Source organism: Bos taurus, chromosome 25 (genome assembly GCF_002263795.3).
Source record: "Bos taurus isolate L1 Dominette 01449 registration number 42190680 breed Hereford chromosome 25, ARS-UCD2.0, whole genome shotgun sequence".
Classification (NCBI taxonomy): domain Eukaryota; kingdom Metazoa; phylum Chordata; class Mammalia; order Artiodactyla; family Bovidae; genus Bos; species Bos taurus.
Window position 1 is genome coordinate 26457325 of NC_037352.1, and position 13594 is coordinate 26470918.

Genomic DNA, 13594 nt, shown 5'->3' on the forward strand with positions numbered 1-13594 from the left:
TGCCCAATTGTGCTTTGCATTTTGCCTGTACTGAATCACTGAACCATTTTGCCTGTATCGAATCATGCCAATCATCCCACATGACACAGGGGTGCAGTCAAAAAGTGGGATGAATTTTATGTGATTTATATATCAATAAAAATATAGTTGTATAATATTCCATTCCATGGACTTGAGAGAAATATCTTCATATTTCTACATAATCTAGACTTAGTACTGTTCCTCCACAGACACACACACACACACACACACACACACACAGACTTCCCTGACCTCCCAGAGAAAATTAACCCTCCTTTTGGCTCTCTTAGCATATTATGAAAATCACCTTTGTTATGCCACCAAACCAACAGTTTTAACTAGAGGAAAAGAACCAGATCTTCAGTACTCTTTGTATTCCTACCCTTTAGCAGGGACTATTTGGTAAATGTGTGATTAGCTTAATTCAGCACTCTTAAAACTCAAGTTTTTAAGTAAGGGGACATTTTCCTTAATCTGCCAAAACCTAATAAGGACTAGATAAAAGCCAGGAATCCCCCCCCTTAATTCCCTTCTGCCATGGCTGCCCCATTGGTGCCAGTCCCCTAACTGGGTGAAAAAAAAAAAAAAAAGAGGCTTTCCTAAAGTTGACCAAATATCTGATCTGTCAAAAGGCTGTCAGATTCAGCCATAAGAAGGACTAAAGTATTGATATATGCTGTAACATGGGTGAAACTTGAAAATACTATGTTAAATGGCAGAAAGTAGACATAAAAGGCCATGTTGTTGTATAATTTGATCTGTGTGGAAGGTCTGGAATAAGCAAACCTATAGAGACAGAAAAGAGGGTTACTAGGGGCTGGGGGAGAGGAGAATGGAGAGTGACTGCTTCATGGGGACGGGGTTTATTTTTGAGGTGGTGAAACTATTCTGGGATTAGAGAGTGATGATGGTTCCACAATCTGTGAATACACTAAATACCTCTGAAAGGCATACTTTAAAAGGGGGAATTTTGGACTTCCCTGGTGGTGCCCTGGCTAAGAATCCACCTGCCAATGCAGGGGACATGGTTCGATCCCTGCTCAAGGAGGATTTCACATGCCATGGGGCAACTAAGCCCACATACCACAACTACTGAAGTCCATGCACTCTAGAGCCAGGGCTCTGTAACAAGAAAGGCTACCACAATGAGAAGTCCGTGAAGAACAAGGAAGACCCAACCAAAAAATAAATAAAATTTTTTTTAAAGGGTGAATTTTATGGGTCTTCCCTGGCCAGCCAGTGATTAAGACTTCGTGCTTCCAATGCAGGGGGTGTGGGTTCCAACCCAGGTTGGGGAACCATGCCAATCATCCCACATCACACAGGGGCTCAGTCAAAAAGTGGGGTGAATTTTATCTTATGTGATTTATATATCAATAAAAATATAGTTGCATAATATTCCATTCCATGGACTTGAGAGAAATAAAGGCATTTTTATAAGAAACAGACTAGTCATGAGTTTGTATCATGCTAATATTTCTTTATAAAATTACATATACATGACTGTTATTTTTGTCTAATTGGGAAAATGTGACCGAAATTCCCTGGGATGTGAATAAACCTATTGGGAGCAATGAGGAATCACCACCACGAGCACAAATATACAAACAAAAAACTGTCAAAAATTTGGGACCGAGAACTAGAATTTCCAAAGCAACTACATACCCTTAAATCCTTGCTGAATATGTCCAGTCCCCTAATGCTTCCCCTGAACTCTAAGCAGCCCGTTCAGTCCACAGAAACATGATGGAAAATCTCCACCCCAACCCCACCTCCTGGAATACCCTTTTGTTTTGAGGGTAAAATTGGCAGCGTGGGCTTCCCTGGTGGCTCAGTGGTGAAGAATCCGCCTGCCAATGCAGGAGATGCAGGTTCGATCCCTGGGTTGGGAAGATCCTCTAGAGAAGGAAATGGCAACCCACTCCAGTATTCTTGTCTGGGAAATCCCATGAACAGAGAAGCCTGGCAAACTACAGTCCATGGGGTCATAAAGAGTTGGATACAACTGAGTGACTAGACAGCAACAACAGTTGGCAGAGTAGAAGCTGTTGAGGTGGTGACTTCCGGAGGAAAGAACTGAGGTCTGAGAGAGCTGAGCATGGACCCCAGGACTTTCGTGTAAAGGTGGGAACTAGGATGGGGTAAATAGCCAGAGTCCTTGGCAGGCACTCGGGCTAAACTTTGGGAGTTGGGTGGGTTCTGGGAAAAAACGAAGGATGATGAACCAGGCACCCACAAACAGTGGGTGGGTTGAGGTCAGGAGAGTGAGGTGACAGCCTGTCGGTGGAGAGGCACTGTCTCAAGAAGACAAAGGAGGAAAGGGTTGGAGAGTGAAACATCTGGAGTTTTGGCGATAAGCCACGAGTTTGGCCTTACCTTCAGCCTCCAGTTTGGGTAAACACTTGAAAAAAAAGAATCAGTTCAGGCCAGAATCTTATCTCTTCTATATTTCTAAAAGTTATCTCAACTGAAAATACTTTTGTAAAATTTAGTTATTTGGGGCTGTGCTTTGTTGCTGCACTCTGACTTTCTCTAGTTGTGGCGAGCCCTGGCTACTCTCCTGTTGCGGTGCATGGGCTTGTGGGCTTAGTGGTTGTGGCGAATGGGTTTAATTGTTCCTCGACATGTGGGATCTTCCCAGACCAGGCATCGAACCAGTGTCTCTTGCACTGGCAGGCAGACTCTTAAGCACTGGACCACTAGGGAAGACCTCATCTCCTCTTGATAAATTATGAAGAAAAGCTCAGGATTCTTTCACCTCTCTCCCTCATCCTCCCACTCTTCCCCAGACTAACACACAACAAGTAGCCAGAAATGAGATTCGCACATTCCTATCCAGAGTCAAGAGGTGCATCCCACTAGCTGTAGTCATGCCCTTTTATTGTTTGTTGTTTTTTTTTTTTTAATTGAGACATGGTGGTTTTTTTAATTGGATGGTGGTTAGTGGTGAGTGGGTTCCCAGGTCCCCATTGTAGGGTTGCGGTGCAATTCAGCAGCTCTCATAATCAGAGGGGTAGAGGTCCCAGTGGAAGCCGATGGCATCAATAAGGGAGCCAGCTCGGCCACTGATGAATCGTAGCACAGTGTTGGGGTACAGGGGGACAGCGTTGAAACTCGTGCCTGTGTCTTTCCCGAAAGACAGGAAGCGGAACTTGTCCGTCACAAAGACCAGCTTTCTCAGGTAGGTCTTGTACTTTCCCGACACCTGGACAATGGATTCCCCAGGGTAGAGAAAGATCTCATCCAGGTCTCCCGAGGTGCCACCCACATAGTCGCTCCACACCGTGCCGTAGCGCACCTGGAGACTAGGGGTGGAGTGAGGAGGGAAGAAAGGGAGACACTGAGTAAGGTGATCAGAATACAGGAGCTGTTGGCCTACAGGCTGAGACCTTCAGACTAGTGACCGAGGTAACAGCCCTGAAGAGTGTGAGGGTTGGATGAGCCCTGGAAGGGCATACACAGAACTTCAGCTCCTCATCTTGCTGATGATCAGGCTCACAGAGGGAAAACAGCTTGCCTGGAATCACCCAGACAGTAAAAATCAGAGCTTGCCTTTGGAGTCTACATTCCCATTGGGCCCCCACCCCTTACTTGAAAGAAGAAAAGGTTTTGTTTTTTTTTTCCCAAACATCTGAAAGGCCCCCACGAGGGGAGAGACTTGTTCGTGCTGTGCCAGGCTCCAGTGTCAGAAGGACACATGTTTGGGGAGAGGCATCAAGCTAGAGAAGGAGGATGCCAGGTGGGATTTAAACCTTGGGTGGGGGTAAACTAGACAATGCCCAGGTCCCTCAGAGTTTAAGGTATATGATTTACTCAAGATCACACATGTGGGAGTCTTACAGGTTTCGGCAGCACAGGTCTCAAATCCAAGTCATCTAATAACTTTTCTATATCATGTTATCCCTGTGACTTACTGATGTGACCCAAAGTGACTGAGACCTTCCTAATTTAGTAAGATCCTAGAAGGTCGCCAAAGCACAGAATCTCGAAGACGCTTACCCTACGATGTAGTAATTGCTGACTCGAATGCGAATGGCGGTGATGGGGCCATCCAGCTGGTTTCCAGACTGGGAGAATCGTTCTCCTCCCCCACCTCCATATTCTCCACTGTAGGAGGAGGCCCTGGGCTGAACTGGAGGGAAAGGAGGAGTTGGGGGCAGAAATCCCCTGAGAGCTCAGTTTCTGCCCATCACCCCTCTTCCTCCCACAACTCGGTTCCAACCACCCCAAGTCAGCCTCTGAAAGCCTTGGCTGCTCGCAGTGCGGGCGCCTGTCTTCCCCTGATCTGTCCTGGACTCCGGGCTTCTCGCTTACTCTCTGTGGCAGAGGCTGAGGCACAAAGTAGGGCGAGAAGAGCAGCAGTCAACATCCTGGGGCTGGAGTGAGAAGAAAGGAAGTGAATAGTCGCCCTTATCCCCTCGAAGGCCATTTACCCAGGTGCCTCTGACCTCCAGCTGAGTCTTGGGGTTCTTGGTCCTTCAATGCAGACCTCATCCACTCAGTCTTGGGGTTTGAAAGAACTGCCCATAGTCTCTAGTCCTGTTCATCACAGATACTATCTTATGTGTCCTTAATCCCTCTCCCTCTCCCCTGTCTGGCTACAACCAACCCTCCTCTTCCCTCCCAGGCTAGATCAATCCTGACTTTCTATCTGGATTAAGCTGTGTCGACCCCTGTTCCCTCCTAGCACAAAGCAGGAAAGGAATTTTCTAAAGAAGTGAGGGACTTCCCTGGTGGTCCAGTGGTTAGGACTCCGCACTTCCACTGCAGGGAGAACAGGTTCCATCCCTGGTTGGGGAACTAAGACCTAGAAGCCACATAGCAAAGCCAAAAAAAAAAAAAAAAGTGGAGGACATCTCCAAATTATAGAGATGGTTGAGTTCATCAAACCAGGAGTCTGAGAAAAGCCTAAAGGAAGTCGGGCTGGGGTAGATTGGCCCAGCTTGTGGGGCATCTGGGGCATAGTATAAATTCCTATGTTGGTCCTTTTCTCAAATTGGAAAGAAAGGAGCATTTTAGAGCATTTATCTGTCACTTGGAGAGTGAACACGGTAATAGAAGAGACAGCCAGTATCACCATCCAAGCAGTTCTGGTGGAGATGGGATAGCCCAAGAAGTTTGAGAAGGAGCTGGAATCAGCTCAAGATATTAGATCCCAGGTGCCTGGTCTATTTGTCATACCTCTTTCTCTGCTAACACAAATCTGGCCATGGGTGTATCCCCGGTGTCTCCAGCCCTACAGTTGAGATCCAGACATCTTTACACCTAAGACTAGCTCCGATTCAGATGCCCCGGGTAGTTGACACCCAGGTCTCTCCTGCTGCTCAGTCTAGGAAGTCTCTTCTTCAGCTGAGCTTGAATTTCCCCCTAACTCAGATCCAGGAATCCCTGTCACCCCTTAGCCCACACCTCTGTCAGCCCTTACCTGGCAGTTTCAAGTGCAAAATAGCCCCCCTAGAAACTTCCAGATCTCTTATACCAAGTCCAAGCCCTCCCCCTGCTGTGTGAACCTCACCTGAGCAAACACGACCAGACTCCTAGGATCAGTTGTCAGGCAGGATCTGGAACTTATCCTATCCCAAGGGTTACAGGTGGCAGGGTGGGGCCAACTCTGGGCCAAGGCCTAGATCTCAGGAGAGGCAGAATAAACTTGAGAAAAGATCACCAACCGAGAGACCAGCAGCTGTGTGCGGGCAGCACTACTCATCACCTGGTGCTATCCGGGGTTCTCCCTCCCCTGTTTGATTTCTGCTGGTGCCCTTACCTGCAATCTGCCCTCTCTCAGGATAAACATTGCCCTCTCCAGGCATTTGAAATATAGACTCTCTTGGAAAGGGATCACACTCCCAACACCTTATACTATTTGCTGGGCAATTTTTTTCTCTCCTCTCATATTTTATATGAAAAAATTCAAAGTACAGAAAAGTTGAAAGAATATACAGTGAACATCCATATGCTCACCATGTAGATTCTGTCATGGTTAATTTTTTTATTAAACTGAGTCAGACGAAACAAAGATCTACTTCATTAAAAAATAATTTTATGTATTTATGTTTGGCTGTGCCGGGTCTTCGTTGCTGCACCGGCTTTTCTCTAGTTGTGAGGAGCAGGGGCTATTTTTCGTTGCAGTGCGCAGGCTTCTCACTGCAGTGGCTTCTGTTGTTGCAGAGCACAGGCTCTAGGGGGCGAGAGCTTCAGTAGTTGCTGCAGGAGGGCTCAGTAGTTGTGGCTCATAGGCTCTAGAACACAGATTCAGTAGTGATGACAACGCATGGGCGTACCTGCTCTGCGACACGCAAGATCTTCCCGGATCAGGGATCGAACCCATGTCTTCTGCACTGGCAAGTGGATTCTTTACCACTAAGCCACCAGGGAAACCCTCTCATGGTTAATATTTTGTTGTACTTTCTATTTCTTCCAACCATCCATCCTCAATCTGTCAGCCTCTTCACAAACTTTTTCTAAGAAGAGTGACTTGAGGCAACACCTGCAGATCCCCCTCCCCGGAACAGATAGTCAGTTTAGTGGGCAAATGGGAAGCTGAGGAAGAAAAGCAGACAGGACCTCCCCTGGGGGCCGTGCTGGGCCCTCAGGACTTCTGGCACCATAGCTGAATCTGCCTGGCACTATAGCCCACACAGGGCAAAGACTCCCTCCTGTGGGTCTGAAACTTCCCACGATTGGTGTCATCGATTTCTTCTGTCAGCCCTTCTCTTCTGGGACCCCTCCAGGACTCGCCCTCTCACCCACTGAGGTAACAGGTCAGAAGGACAGAGGCCAGGGAGGGACTGGAACCATTAGCCTCGGTTATTAATAACCAGGAGCCCAGCATTCAGAGGACAGGCTCACCATCTGGTGCTGAGGACCCATCCCAGGAAACAAAGGAGCCCCACCCTGGGGAGCCGGAAGTAGGGCGGGGCTCCTGGTGAGGAGATTCCGAGATCTAGGAGGGCAGTCAAGGATGAGCTGTGTGATCTCCCTTCTCCAACCTTCTGCGTGTCCAAAACAAGCACATCCTGGTGCCCACTTTTATCTCATTCCAGCCATTGTGTCCTCTTATGGCTTTTGTCTTTCTTTCAGTATTTATTGTTTATTTGGTTGTGCTAGGTCTTAGTTGTGGCATGTGGGATCTTTCCCTGACCAGGGATTGAACCCAGGTCCCCTGCATTGGGAGTGCCAGAGGCTTAGCCACTGGACTACCAGGGAAATCCCAGCTTCTGTCCCAGCAAGTGCAGCTTCCTTGCACTTGCCTTTCTCTCCCGATTCTCTCTCCTTCCTTTAATGTCTTGATCTTCGCCTGACATCTCCTATCCCAAGGTTTTCTCTTTATGTTCCCTCTCTCAGTGACTTTTTCCTTCTGTTCTTCTCTTCCTTCCTTGTCTCTTTGTCTCTCCCCAACTCTCTCTCTAACTCTGCCCTCACCCCTCATTATCACCCATTTCTTTCTTCTTTAATAGGGGCACATCACAGTCTGTGAAAAAAATACTGGAAATCAAAGATGGCAGCTCAGAGAGATCTGAGCGGAACACCTTGGGAAAACTCCTCCGGGACCCTCAGAATAATCTCTTACATTGGTCATAGGTTCATTTTCATGCACCCACCCCAACAATGCTGTGATCCAGGGTCTCCTCTCTGCCTGCAGACTGGGTTCTGGGTTCTGGGCAACAGTTCCTTAGCACCCTCTCCAGGATGACGGAGATGCCCTTCCTCCAGTGGGAGGGGTCTCAGGGTTCATCCTCTGTCCTCCTGGAGACAAGGAAGGCCCCTGTGTAGCTGATGCAGGTAACTCTAGAGCTTGCTCTGATGCTGCACCTCAGGAGCCAGAAGGAAGAGGCAGAGGCCATGGAACACCAGGTCCCCCTCTGCTTCTACCTCATTAGCTCCCCTTTGAACTCTTTCACATTTAACCCACGTGCCAGCTGGGGACCTACCTGTCCCAGTCTATGAGCAGTGAAAGGCACACCTGCCCTGGTCCTATAGACCAGGAAAGTCCAAAGCCTTCCCAAGCTTTCTGCTCTCCCAGGCAACTTACACTCTGTCACCGTCTCCTTCGCCCCCTTAGCAAAGCAACTCACTCAACACATGTTTATGGCGCATCTATAGGTTGGAGGCACCACCCCAGATGTTGAAGAGATAGCAAGGAGGAAGAGATTCAAATCCCACCCCTAAGAGCTTCCACTCCAGTGAGCGCGTGCATGAGTGCTAAGTTGATTCAGTCGTGTCTGACTCTTTGGGACCCTATGGATCGTAGACCACCAGGCTCCTCTGTCTGTGGGATTCTCCAAGCAAGAATACTGGAGTGGGTTGCCATGCCCTCCTCCAGGGGATCTTCCCAACCCAGGGATCCTTCCAGCGGGGGTGGGTGGGTGTTGTCAAATGAACAACGACATCACTGTAGGAGGTGTGCTATGAAGAAACCGTCAAATCAGAGTGAGAACATGAAGAGGGATAGGGAGGCTGCTTCTCCAACTTGGAGGGTTCTCTGGTCCGTAACATTTGTGAAGAGACCTGATTGAAGTCATGAAGAGAAATACAGCTATTTGTGTGAAGAGTGGACCAGGCAGAGGGAACAATGAATACCAGAGCCCTGAGCAGGAAGCACGTGGGATGGGGAGGGCAGGGTGGCTGGTGGTAAGTGAGGGAAGCAGATGGGAGGCAAGTTCTGGGCAGTAGCCAGTGGGCAGAGGATTCAGGGAGAGGGAGATGTGGTCAGAGGTTTGGAATCTTTCCGAGAGTGAGGGGAGCCACTGAAGGGTTTTGCCTTTCAAAAGCGTTCCTTGCAGGACTTCCCTGGTGTTCCAGTGGCTAAGACTCTGAACTCTCAATGCAGGGAGCCTGGGTTTGAACCCTGATCAGGGAACTAGTTCCTACAGGCTGCAACTGAGCGTTTGCATGTTGCAGCTAAAGATCTCTCACGTCTCATTGAAGATTGAAGATCTTACATGCTACAACTAAATAAACTAAATAAATTAACTTTTTTAATATTAAAAAATGTCTAGTGGGCAAAGGTGACTCTGCTAAGTTGCAAAAGGGGCTTCTACCCCCTACCCCACTGTTCTTCATGCCCCACACGTTGCCCCTCAGTGGCCTACAGTTGGCTCATGTTGCTCCAGCTACTTAACATGCTCTCCTCTTTCTACCCACCCAGTACCTTCTACCCTTAGGACAGTCTGCCGTATCACCACCACCACCACCACTGCAGCCACTCCGTGCGCCCTCCGCCACAGCTTCTCTCCTCAGCTCCCTTCTCCCAGGCTCTGAACTGAAATCAAGCTCCTTTCTCTGACCTCCAGCTGTGCTTCCTCCATCACTTGTTATCGTTCAGTAGCTCAGTCATGTCTGACTCTGCAACCTCATGGACTTCAGCACGCCAGGCTTCTCTGTCCTTCACCATCTCCCTGAGTTTCCTTAAACTCATGTCCACTGAGTCGGTGATACCATCGAAACAGCTCATCCTCTGTCGTCCCCTTCTCCTCCTGCCTTCAGTCTTTCCCAGCATCAGGGTATTTTCCAATGAGTTGGCTCTTCACATCAGGTAGTCAAAGTATTGGAGCTTCAACTTCAGCATCAGTCCTTCCAATGAATATTCAGGACTGATCCCCTTTAGGATGGACTGGTTGGATCTCCTTGCAGTCCAAGGGACTCTCAAGAGCCTTCTCCAGCACCACAATTCAAAAGCATCAATTCTTCGGCTCTCAGCTTTCTTCACAGTCCAACTCTGACATCCGTACATGGAAAAACCATAGCTTTGACTATACGGACTTTTGTCAACAAAGTGACCTCTCTACTTTTTAATACGCTAAGTTTGTCGTAGTTTTGCTTCCAAGGAGCAACTGTCTTTTAATTTCTTTTAATTTCCTCCATCACTAATATGGTTCTGATTCGCCTGCACTGTAATTTACCTGTTTTCGTGGACTCTTCTACTGAAACGGGAGCCCCTCCCACAGCAGGGACTATGAATCCACCTCTGAATCCTGGCTCCTGCATCTTACCTGGTCCAGACCAGGTGTCCTCCAGAAAGGACTGTCAAATGCCTTGGCTGCAGCGAGACTCCTAGGAAGTGTACCCCCCGCCCCGCCCCCGTTTCTTCACATAGCTAAGCCTTTTTTCTTGCAGGGAGGGCATGTGGGTGTCCTTCAGTTTCTCATTTACAATTCCTCTGGAAAAATTCTGTATTCAGAAGAATACTGGGTGTAAAGGCAGAATTCTGTGTTGAGGTCCTCCATTCAATACTTCTTAGTTGTGTACATTTAAAGAACTCACTTCATTCTGGAGAGCCTATATTTCTGCATTTACCAAATGAGAAAAAAATCTCCAGATCAACGCAAATCCTAAAGTACAGTGTTTCTCAAACTGTAGATCTTAAGACACTGGTGGGCCATGAAATCAATTTAACAGCTCAGGACCAGCATATTTTAAAAATGGAATAGAAAAGAAATGAAGAGAGCAGAGCATGTAACAAAGTTAAATACTGTGGGCTTTGGGGGAGCTTTTTTGGCCACTCGGCTCGGGGAATCTTATTTCCCCAACCAGGGATCAAACCTGCACCCCCTGCAGTAAAAGCGTGGAATCTTAACCGCTGGACCACCAGGGAAGTCCTTACATTGTTTTTTGAAATAGTGCAGTTAAACACTCTGCATGTGTAGTGGGTCACGATATAAAATGTTGCTTCCTGTTATGAAATGTAGTAAAAAAAAAACTTGAAAAAAAAATGATATCTACTTCTGTCAAAGGGTAAGGTTCCTGTAGAGTTCATTGATATAATAATGCATTTGGTTGAAAATTATCAGGCTAGAAGTCTAGACCCTCTAGGGCAGTAACTAAAGTGGCTCTAGATTCAGGTAGGTAAATGTACAATGTTAATAATTTTTAAAAATTGAGATACAATTGACATATAACATTATATTAGTTTCAGGTATACAGCATCATGATTCAATATGTGTATATATTACAAAATGAGTTAATCACTTTCGAAATCAGAAACCTATAATAATGTACCAAGAATTTGTGGACAGACTGCTGTATTATGAAGAGACATGCGTTTAAAGCCTGATTCCAGTTTTCACTCTTTTCATTACCTACTGAGCCTCGGTTTCTTCCTCTGTAAATTGCAGATAATGAGATCAACTTTTGGCAATAAACCTGGCACATGATCTGTACTGAGTAAATGTGTATTCTCTCCCTTGAGAATTTCACAAAACATGGCCTTCCTTTTTGATCTCTTCAAGATAAAGATGGTTTAGGAGGCCATATCTTTTTCATCTGCAGTTAGCTTTATCTTAAAGCTTGGCTCAACTTGAGTTTAGATCCTGGAGATCTTGTCGAATGCATCATAAGACTGCAAAATAATTTTGTGTAAGTTGGCTTGAACAACTCAAATTAAAGTCACTTGGGAACCTGGTTTTAATTTTCTTTTATTGAGATATAATTACACAGTAACTTTTTTTTTAACCTGTTTTTGCTTTCTCTTACTGAATTGCTTTATCCACTGCAACTTTTTATTTTTCCCTTTGTTTAGTTTTTTGTTTCCTTTAATCTGTTTTGCTCCTCTTCACAAAAATAATCACTCTCCAGAACGTATAACAATATAGTATTCAAAGGGATGAAATCCCTGTCCATCTGAGTTGTAAATCAGCCAGTGCTCATATATGCTGGATAAGTTGCTACCTACGTGGGAGTCATTCCACCACAATGCCCTCTTTCTTGCTTTGTGTCAGAAAGAATTCAGCTAAAAATAGGAGCATGTTTGGTTTCCTTGACACATCACATGAGGTTCAAAGAGTCATCTGCGCTCATGCGTGATGTGTTCTGCAAATGCATTAAGACAGAGATACTGTGAGGTGCTGGTGAAGAGTACAGTGTTGGCATTCAGCCACCACTGCTCAGATGGTGTGTGCCCGGGGCAAGTTACTCATTTATTTATTTTTAAACAGGAGAAAATCAAAGTTTAATAACACGTATATATGGGAGAGAGTCAGAAAAAACTGAGTAACTCACCAAAGTGGCTGTAGCCCTGCCAGCCTCATCTAAAGACAAAAGATGTTAAGGGTGGGGAGAGTCAGCTCTGGGAGGTGACCAGAAAAAAAAACACGGTAAACAAGGAGCCCAAGCCAGTCAATCTTAAAGGAAATCAACCCTGAATATTTGTTGGAAGGACTGATGCTGAAGCTCCAAGTAAACAAGGGTGATTGTGATGCAGGTTTAAACATTGTCTTCTCTGAAGATAAGAATTTGTAGAGAGTTGATAATAAAATTATGGAATGCTTTACGAATTTGCTTGGCATCCTTGCACAGGGGCCTTGCTAATCTTCTCTTTTTTCCTACAATTTTAGTACATGTGCTGCTGAAGTGAGCACCTGAGGCAAGTTATTTTACTTCTCTCTGCTTCTGTTTCCTCACCTAAAAAAAAGGGTGATAACCGTACTCACCTCTTAGGACTCACTCCAGAACACGGCCTGGTGCATGGTGAGTGCCAAGGAAATGTTTCTATATGAATCAAGAGTGCACTAGTAAAACAAATGTCTCGTGTTCTAAGGAGGGGCTCCATCCAGTGGAAATGAGAAAATCCTAAGATTCCTAATTACCCCTCACGTTTTAGTTACACACCTAAATCATATATTTCCAGCATTCTGTATATACGCCTTGATTTTGTTCTTTTCCTTCCCAGTTGAATACAGTGCAGACCAACTGCTCATTGCACATCCAGCTGAGAGTCATTGATTTTAGCATCCATGTGCTCACATGCTCAGTCGCTTCAATCATGTCTGACTCTGCGACCCTATGGACTGTAGCCCGCCAAGCTCCTCTGTCCATGAGACTTCCTAGGCGAGAATACTGGAGTGGGTTACCATGCCCTCCCCCAGGGGATCTTTCCAACCCAGGGATAGAACCTGAGTCTCCTGCGTCTCCTGAATTGCAGGCTGATTCTTTACCGCTGAGCCACTGGGGAAGCCCCATTAGCATCCACAGTACTTAGTATGTCTCAGCTTTGTCCCTATTATACCAAGGTCATGAGATCTTGCACGTTTTCTCTAGTATCATCACTTTTTCACGTCCACTCGTTTTATGTAAGTGAAGGCAAAATGGTCAACTAGCCACAACTAACCAGACACACAGGCTAAAGTAGCTTGAACTTCATGTGATCAAAAACATTTATTAGGTCACTTGGAAAATGGAACTGGAGTGTCCCACCTGGAGGGACTCACAGCCTTATGAGGGGATGTGGGGATAAAGGAATGTATAATTTTCAGAGTGCAGTGAATGAGAACAGTGGACGGGCATATGGGGATTCAGCCGAGGACAGAGAAGGAAAGGATCTCACCTGTGGCCAGGAAAGTGTGGTCACCGATGATGGGGTAGCAGAAAAGAGAGGAGCTGGCTGAGGTCCATCCAGCACAGCCACTTATCTTGGGCAAATTACTTAAAGTCTCTCTGGACCATCGTTAATAAAAGAAGGATAAGATCTGCTTCATTAAAAAAAATGATACAAATGATGGCACTTCCCTGGTGGTCCAGTGGTTAGGACTCTGCATTTCCACTGCAGAGGGCATGGCTTCAATTCCTGGTCAGGGAA

At 46.3% G+C, this 13594-nt stretch overlaps 1 protein-coding gene and 2 non-coding genes across 3 annotated transcripts; 1 reads left to right on the plus strand and 2 right to left on the minus strand.

Moving 5' to 3' along the window:
• Nucleotides 1–2525: 2525 nt before the first annotated feature.
• On the minus strand, nucleotides 2526–4841 carry ZG16 (zymogen granule protein 16). The gene is made up of 3 exons (XM_024985332.2): nucleotides 4336–4841; nucleotides 4021–4153; nucleotides 2526–3326 (listed from the first exon to the last, which is right to left on the minus strand). The coding sequence occupies exons 1-3, from the start codon at nucleotides 4448–4450 to the stop codon at nucleotides 3011–3013; spliced, it is 564 nt and encodes a 187-aa protein (XP_024841100.1). The 5' UTR covers nucleotides 4451–4841; the 3' UTR covers nucleotides 2526–3010.
• A 7429-nt stretch (nucleotides 4842–12270) lies between these two features.
• Nucleotides 12271–12377, minus strand: LOC112444372 (U6 spliceosomal RNA). Its single transcript, XR_003032702.1, has one exon. It is a non-coding gene; the product is annotated as a U6 spliceosomal RNA (small nuclear RNA).
• A 1144-nt stretch (nucleotides 12378–13521) lies between these two features.
• TRNAG-UCC (transfer RNA glycine (anticodon UCC)) lies at nucleotides 13522–13594 on the plus strand. Its single transcript has one exon. It is a non-coding gene; the product is annotated as a tRNA-Gly (tRNA).

What these genes read in the sequence shown, in the direction of transcription:
- ZG16 (XM_024985332.2), bottom strand. Translation starts at nt 4,450, where the DNA reads ATGGCCTTCGAGGGGATAAGGGCGACTATTCACTTCCTTTCTTCTCAC. An exon ending in CTCAGCCTCTGCCACAGAGA is followed by an intron (nt 4,154 to 4,335) that starts GTAAGCGAGAAG and finishes CTTTCCCTCCAG; the next exon opens with TTCAGCCCAGGGCCTCCTCC. An exon ending in AGCAATTACTACATCGTAGG is followed by an intron (nt 3,327 to 4,020) that starts GTAAGCGTCTTC and finishes CTCCACCCCTAG; the next exon opens with TCTCCAGGTGCGCTACGGCA.